Source organism: Sinocyclocheilus grahami, unplaced genomic scaffold (genome assembly GCF_001515645.1).
Source record: "Sinocyclocheilus grahami isolate Dianchi unplaced genomic scaffold, SAMN03320097.WGS_v1.1 scaffold642.1, whole genome shotgun sequence".
NCBI classification, from domain to species: Eukaryota; Metazoa; Chordata; class Actinopteri; order Cypriniformes; family Cyprinidae; genus Sinocyclocheilus; species Sinocyclocheilus grahami.
Window position 1 is genome coordinate 74358 of NW_015505821.1, and position 10127 is coordinate 84484.

The following is a 10127-nucleotide window of genomic DNA, read 5'->3' on the forward strand; positions in this document are numbered from 1 at the left end:
CCTTGCTGAATAAAAGTTTGAATTTCTTTCAAAAAAAAGAAAGAATAAAAATTTACTCACCCCAAACTTTTGAACTGTAGTGTATATTGTTAGAAAAGATTTATATTTTAAATAAATGCTCTTCTTTTTAACTTTTTTATTCATCAAAGAATCCTGAAAAAAGGTTCACAAGTTGAACCTGTATCACAGATTCCAAAAAAATATTAAGCAGCACAACAGTTTCCAGCACTGATAATAAATCAGCATATTAGAATGCTTTCTGAAGATCATGTGACACTGAAGACTGGAGTAATGATGCTGAAAATACAGCTTTGATCACAGGAATAAATTAGGTTTTAATGTATATTGAAATAGAAAAACCTTATTTTACATCATAATAATATTTCACAATATTACTGTTTCTCCTGTATTTTTGGTAAAAAAAAAAAAAAAAGCAGCCTTGATGAGCATAAGAAACGCCTTTAAAAAAACAATAAAAATCGTTCTGATCCCAAACTTTTGACCGGTAGTGTGTGTGTGTGTGTGTGTGTGTATATATATATATATATATATTATCATCAGGCTTTTGAGGAACGTTTATTTTTCCATCTCTCAATCATCACTGTATTGCATTACATTATGCATTTGTAAACTGCTTTAATAATAAAACTAAGCATTTAAATATCATCTAACTAAGACATATTATTGGGAGATATAAAGTGACTGATATTTCTATTTTCATTACAAGATATCATCATTTCATCTTACTTTTTGGTCAAATAAATAACAGCATTTGCTCTAAATTGCATGTTTTTGCTCATTTTGGGCCTCTGAATAAAACTGAGGAATTTTTTTCCTCTTTGAGTATGAGCTCCATGTAGCCTGATGTATCAAATATAATACTCAAGAAAAAAACTCATGTACACATATTTTTAGATTAAACAAAAATCGTTGTTTGCTCGTTTCAATAAACTTTTACATTAAAAAAAAAAAAAAAATCTGACTATTGATTCATATGTTATGCATTACAATGTAAAGGATACAGCCTCAGTGACAAGCTGTACAAAGGCACCTTTTTTTTTGACAGATTATGATTTTGAAATTATGAGTATCATGAAGCTTTCTTGGGGTTTTCCCATTTGACTACCTAAACTAACCTTGACATTTTGATTTATATTATTATTATTCAAGAAACACACTATCCACGACACCCAACCATGAAAGTCTTCTCTATAATATAATTTCATGTTTTACCTTTCACTTGACAACAACATGCCCCCCTCCCCAATATTATTTAACAGGCTATTTTTTAACCATTGCCTTTTTTCCCCAAGATTATTGCTTTTTAAAGTTATTTCAGCCTTTTTAAGATTACCATGTGTATACAAACCACGTTTGCCTTTATGTTCTACAAAAATATAATCAAAACATATTTATAATTGATGTGAAGTCATTTTTTGTACAAACTGAACTTTGTGTTACTATATAAGTTAACTTTAGTTTCTTAGAGAAAAAAGGTCCCCGGTTTGAGTCCCGCTGTCACATCTTATGTCGGATCTCTGTTTTGATAGTATATGTGCCAACCTCATCTCATGAGAAAATGTAACCATTTAATGAGGTGGCAATTTCGTATGCATACATACAATTTGATTAGTATAAAAATGTATGATTGTTAGAAAAGAGCAAGAAGGTCCACCTGTTAAACCTAACCATCAGTGAGGCATAAGCAGCCAAAAACGTCAAATTTGCCATGACAGTTTGTTGTATGTGCTCAGGTGGATGAATAAGTTACGTGCATCCAGCAGTGTTACACACATAATAGAGCAGCACGTAAACATATGCAGCATCAGTCCTCCCTTTCACACTTCTGAAGTGGTTGCACGCAAACAATTCATGCTATTGCCTGCCTCCATTTGAACCACCATCCACCCCTGCCCTTATAAACAAACAACGCCCAGTCTTGCAGCTGGCCATCGCCTAGGCAACCGTGGATTGGGAAAAAGCTGTGTGCTAGTTAGAAAGTGTAGCATTGTAAGAGTCTTGCAGGGACCTAGAATACTTCAGCACTTCACAATGTGGCCCATTCAACCCTGATTTGAATTTTAGGAGCCGAATACAAATCAGATACTCTCGGCTCTTGAGAATCCCATTGTCATCTGAAGAATTTCATCAAGGCATACACATTTTCACAATTGTCTCATTCAAAGCTCATGCTAAAGAAAGATCAGATGTGGATTAATGGGTGAGAATGGGGAAAACATTTCATTAATGATTTAGCATCGATAGAGTACATTAAAAAGGAATATTTTTACATTGGAAATCATGCGATGAGCTTTCTTGATAGGCTGGATTGTCAGTAGCAATTATGCACAGTGTATTCATTCAGTAATAAATCAGTTATTAAACCAGTGAAATTTGATAACAGATTAAGTCGACAAGATAAGGATATTTTTATTATTTAAGCTGCATTCACACCGGCACTCCTTGTACACAATGAATAGTGGATATTCACAGAAACTATTAACTTCGTAATTGCAATAATGCTAAACTAAAAGCCATCTTTAAAAAAAAAAATCTGGTAATATCCAAATACATTTTTGTGGCCTTTTATCCTTAAATCGCATTTACTTCAAACACCTTTGTGGTCCGTGCACTCTAAAAAAATGCAATTGGGTTGTTTTGACCCAGCGGTTGGGTTACTACCCAGAAGGTTGGATTAAACATTTAACCCAACCGCTGGGTCAAAACAGCTCAATTGCTGGGTTTGTCCCTATTTTACCCAGCACTGGGTTGTATTTAACCCAGCATTTTTTAGAGTGTGGTGATCTTTACCTTTCTGGTGCCCAGTTTGGGCCTTCTGTCCAAATCTTTAGACCATCCAATTCCAATAAGGTCTATAATATCACACATATTAGATGTCTAAAGGTAAACAATTTTCTCTGGAGTGGTGTTTGCTGAAATTAATGAGGCATAACTAATGGCATACAGCCATAATGGCAGCGATGCTGAGACTGACATTACATTATGCATTTGTAAACTGCTTTAATAATAAAACTAAGCATTTAAATATCATCTAACTAAGACATATTATTGGGAGATATAAAGTGACTGATATTTCTATTTTCATTACAAGCTATCATCATTTCATCTTACTTTTTGGTCAAATAAATAACAGCATTTGCTCTAAATTGCATGTTTTTGCTCATTTTGGGCCGCTGAATAAAACTGAGGAATTTTTTTCCTCTTTGAGTATGAGCTCCATGTAGCCTGATGTATCAAATATAATACTCAAGAAAAAAACTCATGTACACATATTTTTTGATTAAACAAAAATCGTTGTTTGCTCGTTTCAATAAACTTTTACATTAAAAAAAAAAACAAATCTGACTATTGATTCATATGTTATGCTTTACAATGTAAAGGATACAGCCTCAGTGACAAGCTGTACAAAGGCACCTTTTTTTTTTACAGATTATGATTTTCTCTGGAGTGGTGTTTGCTGAAATTAATGAGGCATAACTAATGGCATACAGCCATAATGGCAGCGATGCTGAGACTGGCAGCTAGAGACAGACCAGCCATTGATTCTTGCTTTAGACCTCTTGAAGAACTAATCAGCTTCTTTGGTTGGGCTACACAGGCTTCGGAAGCCTATTGTGGCTCTGTGTCACTCGAGGTCAGTAGTTATTAGTGGTGATTGAAAACAGTTTCTTTAACAACTTATAAGCAGCCTGAATGAGATGCATGGGGAACTTGGAAGAGGGATTACTGACCGGCCAGAGCTGCACAGCCAGGCATTGGGAGGAATGTGACATGGTTTGATAATAAGGGATACAACTTTCTCTCTCCCTCACTCATTTTCTATCTCTAATGTGCTTTCCCTCTCTCACGTAGTGAAATGCAACAGAATTCAGAGGGGTGAATCCCCTGCACAATGCTAGTGGAATGTTATAGCAATGGATTTAAACATTTCAAGACTAAGAATACTATAATTTTCTTGCTGTATATATACATATATACATCAATTCTATACTTCTCTATGAAGGCAATGGCAAAATTCCCTGTCATTTGTTTAATTGCTTTTCGAGTCCCATGACCTTCTTGAAATATTTGTCATTGTTTTGGAGCGTGTCTATTTCCCCCCACTTTGAAATGGCTCAGATTAGGACAGTTTGCATTTTCTAGGACGCAGTCTGCTTTGATACTACAAAGCGGATGGTTTCTTATACTTGCATGAAAACACAATGCCTCAACTCGCCCTACCAAGACTACACAACCCTGCACTACCTAGATATACCAGATAAATACCTCCTTTTTTAAAAACACTCACAATGAGAAATGTGAAGTGAGGTTTAGCTCTCAAACAGAGGAGAGTGTTCTGCCTCTATCCAAAGAATGCATTTCACCACCTGAGATGTGAATATAAAATTCTCAGTTGGTAATTCAGAGATTTATTCCATTGTCTTTTGAATATGCACTGAAGTAAATATTCACAAAGCACCGCATGAGTGTCTACTTTTATTTGGAAACACGCAACAGAGACAGAAGTGTGTGTGTGTGTGTCAGAGTGGGGGGTAGGGCATCACACACATTCAAATACCATTTCTGAAGTATGTCAGAGTGCTTCTCTGGTTCGTAAAAACCTCAGTCACAAAAGTGTCTGTATGATGATATTTTTAGAAAATTCAGATTTTGAAAATATGCATGTGTAATAAAACTATATGTAGCTTTAGTTTAATACATATAGAGAGAACGAGTTTTACCATATGTCTATTAAAAATAAACAGACTAAATGTGTTAATATACTTCTGTAAACGATTCCAGCAGTGTCACATTTGTTCCCACATCAACTGTAATACTGACGTCAGGCTGCCTATGCCAATTAGTGCTGTCCAGGTTGCTAGGTCACCATGGTCAATTGAAAGACACATCAATAGAACTTGAAAAGGTTTCTCTGCGATCAGTCGTTCTGACATATTAAGTAGAATAATGGCCAGGGGAAATACAGACAAGGTCCTCCGGCTGGATTCAAATTACTCAGTGGTAAGAATTTGTTAAGATCCTGCAATTAGTGGGGAAGAATAGAGCTCCAGGAAAGCTATGACAGGATTGAGAAAAGCAATACTAAAATCTCTTGAATCTCTATGTTGTGTTTTTCCTGACATTGAATAGATATTGGAAAGAATATTTATCAATTGTCATTAAGCTTTTACTAACTATATTTAAAAAAAAACAAGATATGCTTGCACCCCTCCACTAAAAAATAACTAAAGCAAAATGTTGATACAAGTGGTTGCAATAGTTATCTGCATCATATCTGAATTAACTGATGCATTGATACATGAATTGGTTCAGCATATCTTCCCCCCATTGTCAGTATATTATAACATTGTACCTATTATCCTATGTCCTATTATCCTATTTCTACCTCTAATGTGCTTTCCCTCTCTCATGTAGTGAAATGCAACAAAATTTGCATTGTGTATTTATTAAATGTATTTATTATTATTATTATCATTTGCATTTCATATATAGCTTTTTTCATCTCCACAACTAGTTATTTGTTGAAACCTATCATGGCAGATATACATAATAAATCATTTATACATTCTTCCTTAACCTTAAAGTTGTGTGCGTTTTGGAGTCTATAAAAAAAATACAAATAAAAAAACTGCAGTTGGGTTGGTGGAGGTTACTGTAACTTTGAAAAGTTTTCTCTACCCTCTTGCGCCATTTGGACAATAGATATTCATTCAAACAGAGCATCATTCACATTACATTCAGTCTGTGTCGTTTGAAATGATGTGAATATGAATCATGTCGACTGGCTTTTTTTTGTGTTCCTTTGGATCGTTTTTGATTAAGCATGGCAAATAACTCCATAAAAAATAACATTTTAAAAAAGTGAAAACTGTCTTGTTTCAAATTTCAGGGCTTGTCACTGAACCACTTTACATAACTTCAGAACACTCATAGCTCTTTCAGGAAAAAAAAAAAAGGTTCCAATCACCGGTTTCCTATTTTCATGTATTCTTATTGTATTTGTTCTGTTATGTGATGTGCCTTAATGATTGTCCGATAGTTCTGAGACGTGTTGGATCATTTCATGTATTCCAGGTAATGGTACGCATAATTCATTAGGCTTCTGCATGCGGGTCAGCGTTTTTAAACTCGCATTCTGCTTTTTATATTTACAATTAAATAGCTATAGTCTGCTTAACTCGCTTGCAGCGCAAAATTATTCTTACAAGGTACATCATGTTAAACAATTTCGGACTATATTCGCATTAACTTTTATTGCCAATCTACAATCTATCATTGAAGTCCACGGCACTGAAAATGTAATTATGCAAAAACGAATTAAAAATTATTTTGGGACTTATTACAAAATTAAATTACTAAGTATATTCAAATAGCATTCAACAACATGGATAATGTAGAATTCTAAACATGTATGCAGTTTTATTTTCGTGTTTTAAATACATGAGATGTAACTATACATATGTATTCTTTAGATATGAACGAACAGAAAAGCCACTGAAATGTTAGACACGTTAAATAAAATGAACGAAAAGATGACAAAAAAATATTGTTCTCTCTTCTGCGTAATATAAATTGACAGAACCTAAAATTATAAATTGGTGGCACATTATTCTTATTATTAATACCACCTTTTGTGTAACGTAGGCTTCAGAAATATTTAAAGTTAGGAGAGGTAACTAATTAGTAAATAGTAAAAAATTTACAATGGACGCAAATTTAGAAGTAAAGGGCAGACATTAAAAACTGTTGGTATCTAAATATAGGGTTCTTCCTCTCAGAATCAGTGAAAAGTTTCATTCCATCGACTTTTTAATATTAAATGTACTTTCAGATATGATTTGAATGAAAACGCTCTTCACAGAAATTACTCTACACACATTAATTCCCCAACAATGGCGTGCGGTTTAATTGATTTATTGTTAACGTTCAATTGGTTTAAAACATATACAGCAGCCATCGTCTTTGTGTCTTAGTTTTAATTTACCCCAAAAAAAAAAAGAATAGAATAAATGACCAGCGAAAATACTCAGACATTAATATTACAAGTAAACAGAAACTTAAGTGTTAGCCAAATATACAGTCCCTACTTTTCATTTCTCTAAATGAATACATTAGTTTTTACAATAGTCGCTTCAGTCGCACGTTCAGGCATTTTTACTGAGATCTGGGAACTTTTCCAGTTCTTGCTAGAAGTTCATACCTGGAATATGAAACATTGCTTCCCGTGTCCTGGCATTGCCATAGATGTGGAGCAGCAATTTAGTTTAACAACAGACAACCTTCTACTAGAACAACAAGAGGAGGTCCCAAACATAGAGCGTGAGGCTAGAAATTGTTATTTTGTCCATTATGAGTAGCAGGGTCATTGTAGAAAACTGTGACCACAAAAACTGTTAAAAAGTGGTACATTTCCCTCAAAAACTGGCTCCTTTGATCCGATCAACCGCCACACGGATGCCGGGCGTGCGAAGCCCCGTCTGCTTTTGGCCTCGCGCGCAGTTCTTAATTCAGAGGACGCTAAAGTTTGAGGAAAAACGGAGGAAAGAAAATATGCCCGGTCCTACCACGTTCTGCCATAAAGCAGATTTGACGTGACCATGTTATTTGTGTAATCTACAGTAGTGTCTATCTGGCCCATGTTGTTCATCTGCGAGTGGAGTGACGGGGGACTAGGGGACATTTCCTCCAGGTCTTGGGCCTGGACCAGTGCGTTGACCTGCTGGGTTTGGTGTTGGTTCATAGAGTTACTGGAGGTCGGAAGCACGACCCCGGAACCGTTCTGTTGCTGCTGCATCTGCTGTTGGTGTGGCGTCGGTGTGTTGGAACCGTTTTGACAAGGCTTGCCATCCTTCACTAAGACAGGGACAGCCACTCTCCTTGGCGACTGCTGCTGTTGACACAGGTTGCCCTCCTGTTGAAGCTGCTGCGCTGCTTTGTCCTTGGCCTGCCGTTTCATCTTGTAGCGATGATTCTGAAACCAGATCTTGACCTGCGTCGGGGTTAGATGTATCATACTAGCCAGGTGTTCCCTCTCGGGCGCTGAGAGGTATTTCTGTTGCTTAAATCTCCTTTCCAGCTCGTAGACTTGTGCTTGAGAGAAGAGCACCCGTCGTTTCCTCCTTGGCGCTGCGTGGAAAGGTGGGATGGATTTGGTGGTGTCGGCCATGCCTGTCAGCGTGCCCATTCCTGCCATGTTCATACCTGTGGAAGGTCCCATGAATCTAGAAACTTCAAAATATGCATACAGATGTACGGCCATTCAATTAGTAGCAGTGTTGGGCTAAGTTGGTAATAATTTGTGCAGCAACAGTCTTGAAATGGTCATCTCAATTGAGCATTTACGCGTGCACAAATCAACGAATATAAATGTTTCAGTTATAATTAACTTAAGCATGAATCTACACGATGGGAAAATTAGCAGTAGCTAACAAAAGCAGCGACAATGCTAAGAAGGCAAAGTATGAGCAATGATACTGATGCGTAAAACTAACGTAAACTCGCTGGAGCTAAGCACATAAAAGCAACGAGCGACACGTCGAGAGCTAAATCAGAATAATGCAAGAGAACTTACTTGTTGAGTATCTAGGGTCAGGATTGGCGCCGTACCACCCTGTTGCTGCTGCGCTGTTTCTCATAGTTTCTTGGTAAGAGGGTAGGTCCCCCATGTTGGCAATGCTGCCATTGCAGTAGCCCCCCATTGCACTGTGCGAGAACTGGGAGACGGAGTGTGGCATATGGTAGGTGGTGGCGTTGTGGCCCATAGAGTGTTGCTGCATGCCAGTCTGGGACACCTGAGGTTGCCGGTAAGCTCCCAATGGAGATGTGAGGTTTCCAGTGCTCTCCATGCCACTAAACTTCTTGTAAGTCTCCTCAATTGGGCTCAAAATATCTGTCACTGAGAAAGGTGTCGTGTGCTTTGGGCTCAGCGACATGGTTCAGTAAAAGCAGATAGATATTTGGTGGTGGAGCGCAGCCGTGTTGTTGTATCAGCTCTGTTCTCGTGGACGTCGACGTAAGAGAGCGCTTGTAGTATGCCTGAGATCCGATTGATCGCCTTGGAGAAGGAGGCGAGCCCTGGCCACTCTTATCTCAGGTTTATTGTAGCCAGGCGCCAGATTTACGACAAACATGAGGGGCGGAGCGACTCCCTGGACCAGCAAACAATAGTCATTGACATCTCAGCAAGATAATTGAGAAAAAAAATGTTGCTAGTTTCACATTACATTTATCATGATGCCGACTGAACATTTTCAGTGGTCACATTTCTCCTTTTTGCCGTACAATTCACGAGTCTGACATGGTCCCCAAAAGCTCTATCATATCTCGAATTGAGCGGACGTTTGTCAGTCTGTCTGAAGTCTACTTTTCAGCTTTTTTTAGGCGCTGTTATCTGCGTCAATAGGGAATTCCGTACTTTTTCCAACTTTGAGAGCACTCCGAGAGTCATAAGCGCCAGTGCGCACTGTCAGAGTGGCACAATGAAGACCCCCTCCAGTCTATGACCTAATTTATGCGTCTTAAGCAGCGCTAAGGGTCTCTCCCAAATGCGATCATAGTAAAAAAAAAAAAAACGACCACATAAAATCGACATTGGAAGTACAACTACTTTTTAAAATAAGTTTTTCATTAAACGAAGAGTTTGTAATCGCTATATAAAACTGGAACGCTGGAAAACGTATCTTAATAATATAAGCTTATGAAGAATGCATATATTGTAAAAATTAACATTGAACATTTAAAAAGTGCGGTATTTTCTCAGCACCAATCGTTATAATCAAGATCCACAGTGTAAAGATAATAAAACGCTCATTTAACGTAATTCACCCGACCTGTTTCAAATTGCTATTACTCTTTCCAGGACAGTAACCTCACGAACAGTTCACGTGTTCTGCATTCTTAAACAAAATAATGAGCACATATTGCGTGGCCTAATTTTGGCACTTCATATAAATGTAAAAGCGAGGCTCTACATTTTAAGTACGCAAGGAAACAAAGATAAGCCGAGCTTGTACGCTTATGATGTTTTATTGCTTCAAGTTTAGGAACAAGAAACATTCACATGCCTGTATCCTTCAGTCATGTTAAACACACCTCTGTCTAATTTG

General features: G+C 37.2%; 1 protein-coding gene across 2 annotated transcripts; it reads right to left on the minus strand.

The window, feature by feature from the left end:
• Positions 1 to 7520: 7520 nt before the first annotated feature.
• LOC107558346 (homeobox protein Nkx-2.4) lies at positions 7521 to 8980 on the minus strand. Of its 2 annotated transcripts, none has more exons than XM_016242003.1 (2): positions 8594 to 8980; positions 7521 to 8223 (listed from the first exon to the last, which is right to left on the minus strand). In XM_016242003.1, the coding sequence occupies exons 1-2, from the start codon at positions 8952 to 8954 to the stop codon at positions 7583 to 7585; spliced, it is 1002 nt and encodes a 333-aa protein (XP_016097489.1). In that variant the 5' UTR covers positions 8955 to 8980; the 3' UTR covers positions 7521 to 7582. The 2 variants fall into 2 exon arrangements, with proteins under 2 accessions (XP_016097489.1, XP_016097488.1); XM_016242002.1 differs by having other exon boundaries at positions 7521 to 8250.
• Between the last annotated feature and the right edge of the window lie 1147 nt (positions 8981 to 10127).

Coding starts and splice junctions, on each gene's coding strand:
- LOC107558346 (XM_016242002.1), bottom strand. CDS start 8,954: ATGTCGCTGAGCCCAAAGCACACGACACCTTTCTCAGTGACAGATATT. Junction 8,251..8,593: donor TGACCCTAGATACTCAACAA/GTAAGTTCTCTT, acceptor CATATTTTGAAG/TTTCTAGATTCATGGGACCT.